Below are 15,043 nucleotides of genomic sequence, written 5' to 3'. Positions count from 1 at the left end.
TTCTGATCTGGGTTGAGTGACTTTTACTAAATGACATTTTAAAAAAGCATGTAAGAAGTGACCAACCCTACTCTAAATAAGTAGCATTTGAATCTTTCTTCTCTTGGAAATTAAAAAATGCAATCGGAAACTTCAGATATGAAGCAACGCGAGGGACTTTCTCGAATGCCTGAACTTCTGTATTGAATTTATCCTCGTCCATTCTTTTCGTAATAATACTTAAGTCAAGAACTTCCCCTGACTTTCCTCTGGTTTCCTTTGGAGCTTTCAAAGTTGTCAGAGCAACTCTTAAAGGAGATCTCTTTCCCTTACAAACAAGGCAACTTTCCTTTAATAATCTTCCCTCTTTTCAAATCCCAAACAGGAACGAGCGTTTGCTCATTTTCGATTTTTTCGCATTGATAAAATAAACAAGGACAACCTCTTTGGCAGTATTTCTCAAAGGGACAAACTTCTCCAGCAAAGTCATGTGATCTGGTTAATTCAAAGCAGATTTGATCGCAAGGAGGAAAAGCCTTATTCGTCGTTGATTCCAATACAAGAGATTGGGAACAGCAGAGTTGCAAATTTTCTAAGCTAAGATAGCTGAGCTAGCAAGGAAAACTTATCTCAGATTAGTCATCTGCCGGCTAGGCTAAGCATCTTTCAGCTTAATTTTATTCCCAGCTCATCTTTTTTTAGCTAAGCAAAAAATTTTGAAAATTTGCATCTCTGGGGAACAGAGATGGCGACAGATATAGCGGTCTTTTTCATATTTTTTAAATCAGAGTAAATCGATTATTATTTACGAATTCCATGAGGGTTTTCAAAAACATGGCATAGAATTTCTGCTTCTTGCATCGAAATTGATTGATTTTATTTTCCTTATCTGAAAATGTAAGAGGAGCCTCTTTATCTTCTTCTGGAATAATGACTTCGGCTGGTTGAGTGAAATTGCCCGTCCCAATGCAGTCATGAAGTAGGTGTGCGCAGTAATCCATTTCGTTTTTTAGAAAACATTTTTTGAAACCAACTTGGCAAACATGCGTCAAGTAGCTTGGTTGAATACGAGCTGCTAGCATGGAATAGTAATTCGCTGAAAATCACTTGAATAAATTGAAACATGATAACAAAGATACTTATGCCAACGACAGTCCCCCAAAATAGACATCCGAACAACATGTAAACAGCAAATTGACGATTCGTTGCGTTCCCACTTAAATTAAAGATTTAAAGAGCTCCACTTTTCTTTATAAAAATGCCTTGAAAAATAAAGCCTCTATTTTCAAGGTGTACTTACTGCATCGAAAAGCGTCTCTTTGATTTCCAAAAATTGTCTTTCTCGAACTCATCAGAGAAAAAGCCCGTGAATCTCTCCGGAATGTCCTTTGCTGGGATTTTTGTCTTTTCTCGGTTGATACGCTCCATTACTTTTACAAGCTTCATTCTTCTCTCTCCTTTAGCGCTGTTTACTCCGCTAGCGAATCTCTTTCTGAATTGTTGGAGTCCTTCAATTGTTCTTTGGAAGAAACCGCTATCTCGATTGGGTTCGTTGCTGGGTTCAACTCGATTGAATCCCTCAACGAATTTTTTCGTTACTCTGTTGGCGATTTTCACCGTTGGCATCGCTTTGTTAATATTTGGCATCAATTTTCCTCCACCCAAGTCAAGCAGAGTTCTCTTCACCTTTTTTGGAAAAAGCACAATTCCATCAATTGTTTTCATTACTCTCCCGACGCAGTTACATTCAAGGCATTTGACATTCGCCAGTTGCTCGCTTTTCAATATCTTTTTCGACGAATCGGTTTCCACAGCCTCTTCCGTAGAATCTGGGCTCATGACCGGTCTATTTCGACCCTCGATCGAATACGAAAAAATAAAAGTTTCCGAGAGTGAGTAAAATCAACTTTTACGTTTTGTCAAGTACCCTGTTCATAATCCTCCGGCGGCTCCTCTCGTTATAGTCCTCAAAGAGCGACTTTTGAAAATCTGACGGGATTATTCTTGCTCTTTCGTCTTTGCGATGGGTTTGCGTGATGAAGAGCTATCTCAGGAAGAAACTTCGAGAAAAGTGCTTCTTTACCCTCGCGCTCACTGCTCAGCTGCTTAGGCCCAAGGGATTCCACGGCGCATAAACCGCCGAGAAAGTGCAACATGAAGATAAAATTCTGCATAATGACGATTTATTACTTGTTGATCTTTTAGTTAGTTTATTGATATTGAAAAAGACAGAGAACAAGCCGCTTTGAAAGTAGAAGAATTGTTCAGTTCTGGAGTGTAAAAGTTCATCTTTCACCAGCATCTAATCTGATGCTACTGAAACTGTATTAATTTTTTATTAATTATTTGGCACTTAAAACTTTAAAAAATGTTAAATCTAGCTTGAAAGAGTCTATTTTTGAATGAAGGCATTTTGGGTTGGTAATTTTCACTAAACTTATTGATAAGGCCAGTTTCTTGCTGATAAGGATTTTGACAGTTCGAGAACTTTGAAATCGAGAAAGAAGAAGGAATTATTAAAAAGAAGGGAGCAGGTATAGAATGGATTTGAACAAGATAGCGATTTTTGTTATTTTATGGGAACTTGATGAGTCATTTATTATTAAGTTTATTACTGTAATTTCTCGAGACGCGCGTTGGTTATCTGTACAAGCGAGGTTCTTTGGTCCTTCGAAAATAAGCGCGATGGAAAAAGAATACAAAAGATGAATTTTGAATAAGTTGAAAGGTTTTTTTGTTTAAAATAGTGAATTACTTGTTTGAATTTTCAACGGAATTTGTCAAGAAAGAATGAAGCTAGAAATTTGTAACTGTCGACTGAAATTGACTTCAAGAAGCTTTTTTCCTTCGTGATTTCGACTTTTCGGGCGTGATCCATTTCGGCTTTGTTGATTTTGGCGGCGGGTCGTTGCCGAGATAGGGTTCGGGCGAAGGAGTTCGATATGCTGCCGAAATGTTGGTCGCTTCTTTCGGAGACTGGGAACTAGGCTTCTTCTTGAAGAAATTACCGATGTTCGAGAAGATGGATTTTGACTTGGGGGTGTCTTTGAGCATCTTCGGGCTTTCTGAAGGGATTATTAGCGCTTGATTTTCAAATTCAAGAAAATGAGCGTCAAAATATTGAATCTGGGCTTGCCGACCTGTATACAAACCTGAGGCAGGGTCCTGAATGGGTCCTGAATCGATTGTGATTTTTCCAATCAATTTGCTGAATTCTAGTGAAGCTATTCTTTTTGTGAAGAAAAGCCGCGAAGTAGCCCTCTTCTAGGATCCTGACTCAGGTTCCAGCACAGGTTTCCGAGCTCAGTATTTATACGCCTTACGTTTAGGTTGAAGCGTGGAGGCCAATTTGACGGAATGCTGTCTCAGCGGCCCAGGACCACCCTTCAACTCCGAGCTCAAATCTTCCACGGAACTGAGCGAATAGTCCCCATCCGTTTTGATAATCAACTCTTCTTTTCGCTGCTTTTCCCGAGTCTCTGCCGGCCTTTGCTGCTGCGCGCTCCTTCCTGGGTGAATTCCGGCTGTTCGCTTTGGCGGTTTTTTGCCTGCTTTTCTCAGCGTCTCGCTCATGATCTCGTCGGTAATATCGAAGTCTAGGCGCTCGTGGCTTTTGCTTCGGCGCATATTTCCTGAATTTGGACGTCAATTTACAAGGGCTAAGGTCACTTGAGGTCAAACACTAACCTTTTCTTTTGGGCGTGTGGAGTTCGCTCGTTGGTCGTTCCTTCGAATTCCTGGGCGTGTCTTTGATTCTCTTGATACTTTTCTGTGGCATTTGCGGCGTCCTGGGAAGAGTGACCGAGCTGCTTTCGGCAAAGTTCTTCGGCGGGTCGCAGTCGAAAAATATTCGGTAGACAGTCGGGTAGAGAAATCTGTACTGCTCTTCGCTCTGAAGTGATTTTTGGTGATTCTAGCGGCTATTCACGGTCTTACCTGCACCATCTTCATTCTTTGCTTTCGCAGCTCAATCACCAAGTCTTTCACGTTAAAGTTTTTCTTCAACAAGTTTTTGGAAAACATTTGCATCACTCGATCGACGGCGATGATTGTTCCTGTTCTCCCGACTCCTGCAGAACAGTGCATGATTATCGGCGCCCTAGAATTTCGTCAAACACTGTTTTATTCGTTAAACATACTTATCATTACTGGAAACAGTTCTGTAGTCGTTGATAAGGCGAAAGACATCATCCCTTCTGTCTGGCACTCCGTAATCGGGCCAGGAAGTCATCTAAGAGAAGATTTAAAACCCGGAAAGCGCGGTTTTGAACGACCTGGAAATGAGTGATTTTCCTGTGATGGCCGGCCTTGTCCGTCACTGTGATCTGCCGCTTCGTGTATCCCTCGCACTTTTGCTCTTCCGTCACTGTCACCGTGATTGAGGGCAGTCCACTTTCCTCTCCGTCTAAAGATCTTGTTGGAGATTCTCCTCTATGTCTTCATAATTTTTACCGATTACTTTTGGCGAATTTACTTCCAAAGGCCAGTAATCGTAACACATGTTTCGGACCATTCCCGTTCGCTTGTTGATTTCACGAAGCTTGCACAACATAACCACGACTTTCGCTTTTTGCTAGAAAAAAATTGATGAGTCATCGAAAATTTCAGTCATTTTTTCTCTGAATTCTAAAATTAATTCTAGTGTAGACAATCTTTCTTGAACTAATTGACATGAGGTGGCCTTTTATTGGCTTATGGGGATTCTCAACCAATCAGAGAGCTGCTTTTCGATTAACTAGTGTCAAAAACCTTTAGAATTGCTAAAAATTCATTAGTTTCTTATTAATATCCAAAATTCTAAAATAACTTGTCTTTTTATCGATGTACAAATAAAAATCTAATCTAATCAAAATTTGATTACCTCAATGACCATTTCCCAAAAATGCCTGGCAGTTTCTGGCTTGGGCCCTTGAGTGGCGATAAACTCTCGCTCCTCGAGACCCTTGACCCAGTTCGCATTGATGTAGCTCACTTTCTTCAGCTGAAAAACACGGGTCAAATTTTTTCAAAATTTTCAAAACGGAAAAACCTTAACGCGTGTTTCATCGTACGCCAAAATATCACGGTAGCGGTTGAAAGGCTCGTTCTTTCGCTTTGTCGCTTCTTTGACGTTGTACTTGACGTTGAAGTCATTTCCTTTCTTTGTTATAAACTGGAATTCCTCTTTGATATCTAAAACGAAAGCTCCTCGATATTTTTTTTCTTGAGTCAAAAAGTTCCAATGCCTGAGAACCTTCACTAAGAGGTTTCTTTTTTTCGATTCGAAAATAGGGTTTTGAAAATATATATTTAATATATATTTGAAAATAACTATAGTTGTTTATCGAAGAGATGCCCTTAAAAACTGAGATACCTTAACCCTACGCCGCCAAATGTGCCATATATGGCACAAGGTCTTTCAAACACCCATTTTTCTTTCTATCATCATTTCGGTTTCTTACACTGTTATTCATTTTTGAACACTAGTCTGGGTTTGGGTTTGGGTTCATGTTTGAGTTTATGCTTTGGTTAGAGTTTGGATCTGGGTTAAGGTTCGGGTTCGGCCATTATAAGGGGCCTAAGATGGCGGAAAAGATTATGTGCCATATATGGCACATTTGGCGGCGGGGGGTGAAATTTTAGTTTGGCGGCGTAAGGTTAAAACGAGGGTTTCTCTTCGTTAAATTCATTTTTTGAGTCAAAAATTTCCTAAAACAGGTAATTTTTTACATCAAAATATGGGAGCCAATTTTACTCCCATAGATTTCGATAATATAAAATTAAATGGTTAACGTTAAAATTAATGGTGTGACTTACAGTCAGTCTCGCTTTTGTGGACAAATCGCTTGTGATAGTCGGAGCGAAACAGTTCTGTCGGCTCCATTCTTTACCATTCCAGTCTGTCGCGAGAATGAAACATTGTTGCTCTGAACACAAAAATTTATCTAACTTCTAGAGAAAAATTTCGATTCCGGGAATTCGATGAGGCCAAGCTAGAACAATTCTAAAATCACACTTTCCCAAATTGACTGAACTCAAAAACTCGGAAATAATATTAATAATTATTCAAAATTTTCAATTAATAATCAAACTGAATCGTTAATTCTAGCGCCAAGATTTTTTTTTTCTTTGAAGAGATTTGCACAAAAACATAGCCGATCATAAGTACTACTGAATAAAGGAGCCGTTTTCTACGCTAGAATTCTCAAAATTCGACGAAAAACGCACCTTGACCCTTTTTTTCTAGAGTTTTTCTTCTTTAATCTTCGCTGAAAACTCTCTTTTATTCTCGATCAAAAAATTTCTTCGGAAAATTTCTTTCTTTCGTGAAAAATCAAAAAGTCAAGTTTAGCCAGAGCGAGATTTCATTTCATTTGGATCGGAGAATGAGTCATCCGCGCGCTCTGGCGAATCAGCGCTCGTGAATTATTTTATTTCGAGTTGAAAGAATCTGAGAAGAGACGGATTGAAGACGGATTTTGAAAGTGGCCAGTTTTGAGGAGGAAAATGACGTGGAATAGAGGCAACAGCTACAGTGACAGGAAGAGCGGGGGAAACAGTAGAAGAAGAAATGGATTCAGAAATCGGTAAGAATTTCTGGAGCGACATCATTGAAAAGCAAATATTGGCTTTTCAGAAGAATTTATGCAAAAATGCCACGGGCGGGGGAGAGAGAAATGCCGTCGGCCAGTACTGTAGTTTCTCAGTTACCATTTTTTGAAAATGGTTCTTGAATAATACTGGGCGGTCGCGGCTGACCAGGTCAATCTATGTAGAAAACTTGAGTCAGGGTCAGAGTTCTAAATTCTGAAAATTTTGAGCTAAGCTAAACTAGCTAAGCTGAGGCTCTCAAAAATTTCTCCTAAGCTAGCTAAGCTGTGAGCTGACACTCTCAAAAAATTGCTAAGCTAGCTAAGCTAAGCTGAGGTGCTTTTTTGCCTCAGCTTAGCTAAGCTAGCTAGTCTAGCTGGGTAAAAAAAAGTATTTTTTGTCGATATTATTTCCTATTTTTCTTATTTTTTCTTCTTGTTGGCTTTTAGAAGATATCCATTAATATTATTAGCATCAAATAATATACTTTCTTCTCCCCAAACCATTTTTTCCTGAAAATTTCATTCTGAGATAGAAGATAATATCTTCAAGATATTTTTTAATTCTTGCGCGCATATCGACCTTATTTAAGGCAGCTTAGTTGGGAAAAAAAAGTGCATCACTAGAAATGAGATCGATTGAGTTGTCTGTTAGAGGTTATAAAATTATTACAATTATATAATGTCGAATGTTATTCTTCAAATAGAATCGGCGATGGAATAGTGTATTTTTTCTACGGACCTCAGACTCTGAGGCTCAGAGAAGGTCGATGTGATCCATAGGTTCATATCAATTATTTGATATCATTATACAGTATAATTTATACTTATCGCTTTTTCTTGTTCATATATCAGAAATTTCATCTAAGATTCAAGGGTCAAGACTGTTAATGAAGTAGCACGAGCAATTTTTAGACTCAACCCAGCTTCCTTTTTGAGTGTCCCAAACGATCGGGTCCGGGAGTGTCTAGTTGAGTTTAAAAAAATAGCTGGGGACAACCGTAAAAATAAATTAACCGTCGACCATGCCAGATCTAGATTCTAGACTCAAAATATTGCCAATAAGTGTGAATCTGCGGGACAAATTCGCAAAAAACGTAGGTTTTGGAGATGGTTCGATCATGTCAGCTTAGGGGGTCTAAGCTAGCTAGACTAGCTAAGCTGAGGGCCTAAAAAATTTCTGCTCAGCTAGCTAAGCTGTGAGCTGACTGTTTCCGAAATTTGCTGAGCTAGCTAAGCTGTAGCTGTCAGCTTAGCTAGCTTAGCTAGCTCAGCTAGATTAGCTCACCAGATTTAGAACTCTGGTCAGGGTCTGAAAGATCTTCATGGAATAGCCGCGTTTCTGGCTCTTCAGACCCTGACTTAGGTTTTCTACACAGATTGTGTGTTATCCCCCTAGGGAGATTTTAGGCACGGGGGGGGAGAGTGATCTAATTAGAATATTTTAGACTGAATTTATTTTTATCTTTCAGTGGGTTGCGCAGGTAGTTGCCCCCTAAAGAGCGGGCGAAGGGTCAACCAAAGTGGCAATCGCAAAGGGTCAACTACCTGCGCAACCCACTGTTCTTTATTCCGTTTCAGAGGAAGTAGACATAAAATTTTAGAATCGAGCGGCATATGCTCTCATCATTTTTTCGTATCGCATCCAGAACAAACTTGTCTGCTGTCGGCTGATCATGTGGTAGGAGACATTGTTGTTCATTCGGTTGTACCAAATTAGATCGGCGGCCACGAAGTTCAGAATCGAGAAAATCATGAAAATTTTCATTTTCCAAATACCGTTTTTATTATTTAGTATCAGATTCGACTGGTGCATTGAAAATTAACGGTTTTTTATATTGAAAAATGTTACTCAATAGTTTGTAATCAAATCAAGAATATTAAGCCGGCTCTTTGATGACGATCTAAGCACTCGATTGAAATTCGGAATCTTTTTTCGCTGAATAATTCTGGCATCTTTCGCATTATTTTTTACGTTAAAATTTATGTAAACCTGATGCAACAGCGCGAATTTCAGGATTTGAGAATTTCTAACAGATCAACTGATTTTTGGGTGTACTTTTATTTTGGCCGTAAAAATGAAATTTAACGGCTGAGTTCAGGATCCCATTGGAAAAACGAAAAATCAAGACAGACTTCGACGAGAAGGCTTTTCCCGGCTTGAAGGATTTGACACAGAAAGGAACAGTTCAATTTTAATCATATTTATTTTAATTCCGAGTATTTTGTTTTTGAACTTGAAAAATCAGAACGAAACAACTTCTTTACTCTCTACGAACGGCACGACCAAGAATACGACCAGCCTTTTACCTTCAAAAAGAAAGAGAAAGCGACTCGCCACGAAATTAGCAATGTTCGAACGACGAAAAGAGCGATTTCACCGGTTCATCAAAACTTCAAGTCGAAGAGGCCGCGATCTTCCACGCGACCGGATGAACCAACTCGATCGGAAAAGGGACGAATTCAAAAAAAACTATTTGATAAAAATACCTTTTTTCTTGTTTCAAAATTCATCCCTTTTTACCAGGGCCCAATCTACAACGACTCGACCACGGACGAGGAGGACCCATACGGCTTCAAAGAAAACTATTCCAACCCCACAAAAATCCGTCTCGAAGCGGAAAATCAACGAAGAATCAACTGGGTCTTGAGCCTCTCCGACGAAGAGTTCCACTGGCTCCGAAAACAACAAGGAATCCATGGAGATACGCAGGAAAAGGCAGCGCAGGCGGAGGTGGAAAGAAAGAGCATCCAGACGCAGTATCGAAAAGGTGCGTTGCGGCGTAAAAAATCGCGGATAAAAAATATAAAAATATTTCAGAGGATTTCAAGAGCGTGAATCCGTACGACTCGTTCTCCAGCCGCGCCCGCATCTCCACCAATTCCAGCCACTCGATCGACGCCCGACTCGAAGAGCTCCAGTCTTCGATGAGCAAGCGCTCCCACGACTTTTAGCTTTTCGAAGACCTTTTACCATTTACCCACGCGCTTCACTGAAAAAAAATACTACCAAAAAGAAATTTGCACAAAAAACATGTCAATTATCTAAAACGCAGGATCTTTCAATTATTCTTCCCTAATTGGAATGAGTCATTTATTAAAAAAATTGTTTAAAAAAGTCTAAAAGAAGGACTTGTCCATGAATATCGGAAAATCGAGAAGCCGTTTGCGGCTTCGAGCTCAATGAATGGAAAAGCCGCGCTACGCGCGGCAATAATTTTGTTTCTCGAAGCCACTAGCGGCTTCTCGAAGTATTTACTCCTTCTGAAGCGGCTTGCGGCTTTTTCTTTCGAGTCTTTTTATATGGTTATCCTCAATTGATTTTACAACTTTGTTAACACTCCTGTTTTATTTATATCACAGTCACTGAAAAATACATTTTGAAAATTGCGCCCATTTTGTCAATTTCATCTTGATTGATTTTAGAATTCGGAACTCGAAAAAAAAAACTTGAAAATCTCTTTGAAGCAGCAAAGAATGTAAATCCAAGATGGGCGAGGTGAGAATCTACTCCTATTTCTGTGGTTTCGATTTATCTTCTCGATTTCAGATAACAGAAGACGATATCAGAGTCGGATCTTCTGCGGACATCAAGTGGACCAGAAAAGGCGTGGAGGATGTTTTTCCAGCACTGCTGCTCAAAACGAGGGTTCAGAAAGGACAGCTTCAGTACAAGTAAGTTTCAGTCTGATTCTGCTTTTCTAGATGAGGCTGTCGAGCCCAGAGCTTACCGACCAATCAGAGTTTAGAATTAAATTATCTATTAAGAGTTCATTACAAAAACTGGAACAAGCGTTACGACGAGTGGATCAGCATAGAACGCGTGATGCGAATTTACGACGACGACGGCACTTTGGTCAAGTCCCGTCTTACCTCTAGCGAGGGAAGCGGTCGTTCTTCTCCTGCCGATTCTGACGATGAAAAACGGACGACTCGGGGCGCGGCGAAGAAAAAGGCGGCGAGGACGAAGTCGGTCCTGGAGGCGCTCGAGTCTAGCTCTGACGAGGAAGAAAATGACGAGGAGGAGGGCGAAGAGGAAGAAGAAGAGAACGGCGAGGGATCGACGGTCTCGGCCGAGGCGAGTTCGGAAGAAACGAAACGGATCTGCATCAACTGCGATAAGCCGGCGCAGGACGCGTCTAAATACTGCTCCGTCGACTGCATCTTGATCAGCACGAAGAAAGCGAAGCAAGAAAGCAATAATGGAAAGGAAACTCCAGAACTGAGCCCGCCGCCGCTAGAAAAGGGCGATCCAGACCAACCAAGCGAAGACGAGGAGGAGGACGATGATGATCGAAACGAAGACGATGACGACGATTTCGTCCCTCCGGAAGATGCAAAAGCGGTAAAGACGAAACGCGGAAGGCCAAAGAAAACCGCGGAGAGCGTGAAAAAGCCGCTGAAGAAGTCGAAAAGCGTCGAAAAAGAAAAGAAAAAGCCGAAACCGCCGCCAGAAATGAGCGACAAAGAAATTGAAGAAATAATGGAGCAGGTGGCGCCGATGAAGGATACCGATCCAATCATTGTGCTCAAATATGGACAGCTTCTCACAGGTACGTCTTTCTGAATGAATAAGAGTCGCGTGCGGCTTTCATAAGAAAGACTTGAACGAGGCCGCTAGCGGCTTTTTCTGAATAATTCTTAACTTTGAAATTACAGGTTACAACGCGCCAAAAAAGAACAACCTTCGCGAATTTCTTGAGAAAAATCGCGTAGGAATCAAAGTCGTTCTGAACAACAAGGCGGAGAAACAGAAACGAGAGGAGGAGAACAAAATCGCGAAGCAGAAAAATTTGAACTCGATGCAGCAAAAGATGAAAATGAAATACGAAGCGGCGAAGAATGAGGCGCAGAAAGTAGTAATCAAGGAAGGATCGAACGCGTACTCGGCCAGGGAGCAGAAAGTGTACAGCGAGACCGAGGCGGAGCGAAAGGCGAGAAAGGAGAAACGAAGAAAAGAGAAAATGCTCGCGTAAGTTTTCCCCCTATTCCCGCTTTACCAGCCTGGCTTTTGGCTTGCCAACTTGAGACAGGCCTCGTATCAATATCTTACCCTTTGATTCAGGATGGCATTTCCAGAAGAAGCGAAAAAGAAACAAGAAAAGAAAAAGGGCCAAGTAAGCGACGACACGCTGGAGCTGATGCGAGCAATCAAGGCACGAAGAACAGAGCGCGCGGCTGAAGAAAAAGCGGAAAAAGAAAAGGAACTCAAGGAAAAGAAAAAGGCCGACAAAGAAAGGCGAAAATCAGACGGGGATAGGAAGCGTCTTGGATCGTCTTCAAATGCTCCAGGTAAGGACGATTTTCGATCGTGTCATTTTTATGAGCCCTTTTTGTCAACAAATAAATCTCTCGTAAAACCCTGTTTTCCAGAAACCCCGACAAAGAAAAGCCGCCGTGAATCACTACCAGCGACTCCCCAGTCTGTCGAGCGATCGCGAAATGCAGTCGAAGACCCGCGAAGTACGATTCGAAAGAAGCTCCGGGAAATTCTCAACAATCGATCGTCATTGTCGGCAACGAACGGAACGGAAAAACTGGTGATGAACCAGGAGAGTATCGCAAAACTCGTCGCCAAAATTGAGAAAGAAATGTTCAAGTCTTTTGGCGAAGTGAACAAGGATTACAAAAACAAGTTCAGGCAGATTCAGTTCAACTTGAAGGAGCCGAAGAATGATTACTTTTGGAGAAGAGTTATTACAGGAAATGTTCCTAATTGGGAAAACAGACTGTAATTTACAGTAATTGTCCTGATGGAAGTTATTGAACATTGAAAATAGGCGAAATCAGCGCGTCAACGATGCATAAAATGTCATCGAACGACATGGCGACGGTGGAAATGCTCCAAGAGCGTGAAAAACAGCAAAAAGAAGCGCTTGAGCAAGTTTTGAAGATTGAAGAGCAGAAACAGAAAGAAGCGGCTAGGCCCACGGCGAAAATTACTCACAAAGGTAAAAACATAAAATCATCCATTCTTACTATTTTCAGGCGAAATCGAAATCGAGCGATTCGACGATACTGTGAACCGAAGCGAGCTAGAAATCACCAATTCGTCGCTAAATGTCACGGCCGATCCGACTCCCTCTCCTCGAAAAGCCCATTCGCCGGAGAAAAAGCTCGAATCTCCGAAAAAGAAGAAGGTTTCCACGATTCCGAAGATTTCCGATGTGGAAATGAAGACCATCGAAAAAATGATGAAAGAAGTGGACAACGGCGTTGCTATTGATCCGCCAATGGAGTGGGAAAATGGAAACGAAGACGAGGAACTTCCAGAGGCGAAGACCCCCGAGTATGTTTTCGATCCAGATTCACCAGACGGAGAACAGCAGGTGCAGAATCAACAGAGAATGGAGAATTCTTCTTCTAGTAACAAGCAGCCAGAGACAGAAGCCCAGTAAGTTTTTAATGAACAGAAACAGGGCAGCATAACCTGTACGGAAAACCTGTGTCAGGGACCCCACTCAGGGTACTGATACGCGGCTTTTGTCAAAGCTCTATCAGCCTCTGACTCAGGTTTTGAGGCAATAGACAACGATAAGTTATATAACCATTTTTCAGAACGGAAATGGAATCTGAAGAGCCCCCAACTCCTGAAGAAACCAGTTCCGCCTCTCGTGAATCGTCTCCAGGGATCAAAGTAAAGCAACCCGACCCAGAAAGCTCAAATATCATGACAAAAGTCTGGACCGGACGAGTCAGCTTTCCAGAAGGCCAAAAAGTCCACGCCAATGGCTACTTTATTTCCGGCGGCGTTGAAAAGAAGATTTTGAAGCGATCGTTGGCCAGGGAGATGAAAGTGTGTGGCAGCATTGGCTTTGCTGACATTGGAAAGGTGGGACATTCAACAAGTTTTTGGCTGTTTTAACCTGTTTTTTTCAGTATTTAACCGAGGTGCGCGAAGTGAGCGATCCAAGTCGAATCTGTGTCATGGCTCTTTACGGACTTACTGCAAGCGAGCAAGAAGAATACAGGTAACTTTGACACTTACATTTCAAAGGATGAAACTTCAATTCTAGAGAGGCTTTGACCTCCCTCACGGAAAAGGCCAAATGCGGCGTCGTAAAACTGTCGAGCAGCAACGAAATTTTCAAGGATCTGTACATTGTTCCCCTCAAAGGTAGTATTTTCAGTCGAGTTAATTAACTACAACTCGGGCGCTTAATTTCAGACGACGAAGAACTTCCTAATTGGTTGCTCCCGATGAATGGGCCCGGATTAGATGTTGATCACCCAGCGATCTTCCTCCTCGTCATGGTCAAAAGAAATCAACACCGTTCGTCGCAGCAGAGAAGGCCTGAAAGAGAAAAACAGTAAGAACTCCGCCCTTTTCTTGATTTTTCTATTTTTTTCAAGCCGAAGTCGAGAGAGAACGTCTTCAAGCCGCTCCCATCATTCTGACAAATCGGGCGACAGCGAAACGCCTCCCGTCGTGGCCCCTGCTTCCGGCAGCGAAATAACCGCTCCCTCCGTACTTCCTATCAGCGAAGAAAACTTCGAAAACATAAAAGAAACGTTGAAGCTCCTCAATCCGGCGAGTTTGCAGCCTGATCCGCCGCTCGAAGCGCCGCCAGCACCGCCGGGTTGGGGCAACGACGTCCCGCCGCCTATCACTCATCCTCCGATTCCGCCGCTGTCCCACAATCCTACTGCCGATCCGTACTACGACCACCCACCACATCAGCCTTCACGCGACTTTGACATGCGCTCTAACCGTCCTCCACCGCCAAGCCACTATCCTCACGATGATCGAGGATGGGACCGAAGAGGACCTCCACCCAGAGATGATTATTATAGAGATGGTAAGCTATCGAACCCCATTCTCAGGTTGCCAAGCCTAATTCACAATTGGCTATTGTTTTCGCGCTCTCCTCCTTGATTTCATAAATTTTTCAGACCGCCGCGGATATGATCGCGGCCCTCCACCACGCGGCTGGCACGACGGTGGTCCCTCTCGCGGAGGTTACCGAGGTGGCGGGCGAGGCCGTGGCCGCGGCTTCCATCACGGCGGACGTCGAGACTACTAGCCGCGCTTCTGAAGATTGCTGCCTTTTCTCACGCTTCTGACGGAAACAAAAAAGCTCAAGTCTTGAAATCTGTAAACCATAGTTCCTGGCAATCTACAACTATCTAAATTATCAGTTCGTCAGCATTCTTTCCACACTGTTACAGTAAACTGTTACTGTTATTCTATTCGGTACTGTACTTGTTTCTACTGTACCGCACATTCACACTGCTTCAGAGAAAAAGGGAGGAAAGTAGATTAATTCCAAGTTCAGTAGAAAGAACTTGGCTTGAGCTTTCCTCCTTGTTTTTTCTGTCCTCACTTAATATTTAATAATGCTACGGGTCTGACCTCTGGTTTATCTTCATTGTAATCAAACCTACAGTAACTACTGTTACAGTCAATTCAGTTATCTGTAAAATGAATTCTGGGGAAGAGAAAATCGAATTTTAATCTTTTGAAATTTGAAGGAGCAATATTTTCAGATGGGATT

The 15,043-nt window shown here is 42.0% G+C and overlaps 4 protein-coding genes across 4 annotated transcripts; 3 read left to right on the top strand and 1 right to left on the bottom strand.

Moving 5' to 3' along the window:
* Positions 1 to 2,178: 2,178 nt before the first annotated feature.
* Positions 2,179 to 6,349, bottom strand: LOC145695948 (tyrosine-protein phosphatase non-receptor type 1-like). The gene is made up of 11 exons (XM_081773001.1): positions 6,187 to 6,349; positions 5,776 to 5,885; positions 5,009 to 5,151; positions 4,841 to 4,960; positions 4,432 to 4,552; positions 4,254 to 4,384; positions 4,119 to 4,210; positions 3,916 to 4,078; positions 3,667 to 3,871; positions 3,303 to 3,611; positions 2,179 to 3,044 (listed from the first exon to the last, which is right to left on the bottom strand). The coding sequence occupies exons 2-11, from the start codon at positions 5,840 to 5,842 to the stop codon at positions 2,809 to 2,811; spliced, it is 1,587 nt and encodes a 528-aa protein (XP_081629127.1). The 5' UTR covers positions 5,843 to 5,885; positions 6,187 to 6,349; the 3' UTR covers positions 2,179 to 2,808.
* Position 6,350: 1 nt separating this feature from the next.
* LOC145695953 (uncharacterized) lies at positions 6,351 to 9,933 on the top strand. Its single transcript, XM_081773006.1, has 4 exons — positions 6,351 to 6,545; positions 8,651 to 8,730; positions 8,798 to 9,319; positions 9,370 to 9,933. Exons 1-4 carry the CDS (start codon positions 6,466 to 6,468, stop codon positions 9,501 to 9,503), a joined length of 816 nt encoding a protein of 271 aa, XP_081629132.1. The 5' UTR covers positions 6,351 to 6,465; the 3' UTR covers positions 9,504 to 9,933.
* A 29-nt stretch (positions 9,934 to 9,962) lies between these two features.
* LOC145711790 (uncharacterized) lies at positions 9,963 to 12,283 on the top strand. The gene is made up of 6 exons (XM_081789479.1): positions 9,963 to 10,047; positions 10,099 to 10,223; positions 10,317 to 11,101; positions 11,208 to 11,520; positions 11,614 to 11,840; positions 11,922 to 12,283. Exons 1-6 carry the CDS (start codon positions 10,039 to 10,041, stop codon positions 12,281 to 12,283), a joined length of 1,821 nt encoding a protein of 606 aa, XP_081645605.1. The 5' UTR covers positions 9,963 to 10,038.
* Positions 12,284 to 12,319: 36 nt separating this feature from the next.
* On the top strand, positions 12,320 to 15,003 carry LOC145695947 (uncharacterized). The gene is made up of 8 exons (XM_081773000.1): positions 12,320 to 12,499; positions 12,537 to 12,942; positions 13,107 to 13,380; positions 13,428 to 13,519; positions 13,565 to 13,665; positions 13,717 to 13,858; positions 13,902 to 14,347; positions 14,442 to 15,003. The coding sequence occupies exons 1-8, from the start codon at positions 12,349 to 12,351 to the stop codon at positions 14,570 to 14,572; spliced, it is 1,743 nt and encodes a 580-aa protein (XP_081629126.1). The 5' UTR covers positions 12,320 to 12,348; the 3' UTR covers positions 14,573 to 15,003.
* Positions 15,004 to 15,043: the final 40 nt, after the last annotated feature.

This window comes from Oikopleura dioica, chromosome 1, assembly GCF_907165135.1.
Source record: "Oikopleura dioica chromosome 1, OKI2018_I68_1.0, whole genome shotgun sequence".
NCBI classification, from domain to species: domain Eukaryota; kingdom Metazoa; phylum Chordata; class Appendicularia; order Copelata; family Oikopleuridae; genus Oikopleura; species Oikopleura dioica.
The sequence above is the reverse complement of the archived record's forward strand: the minus strand, read 5'-3'. Positions and strand labels throughout refer to the sequence as shown.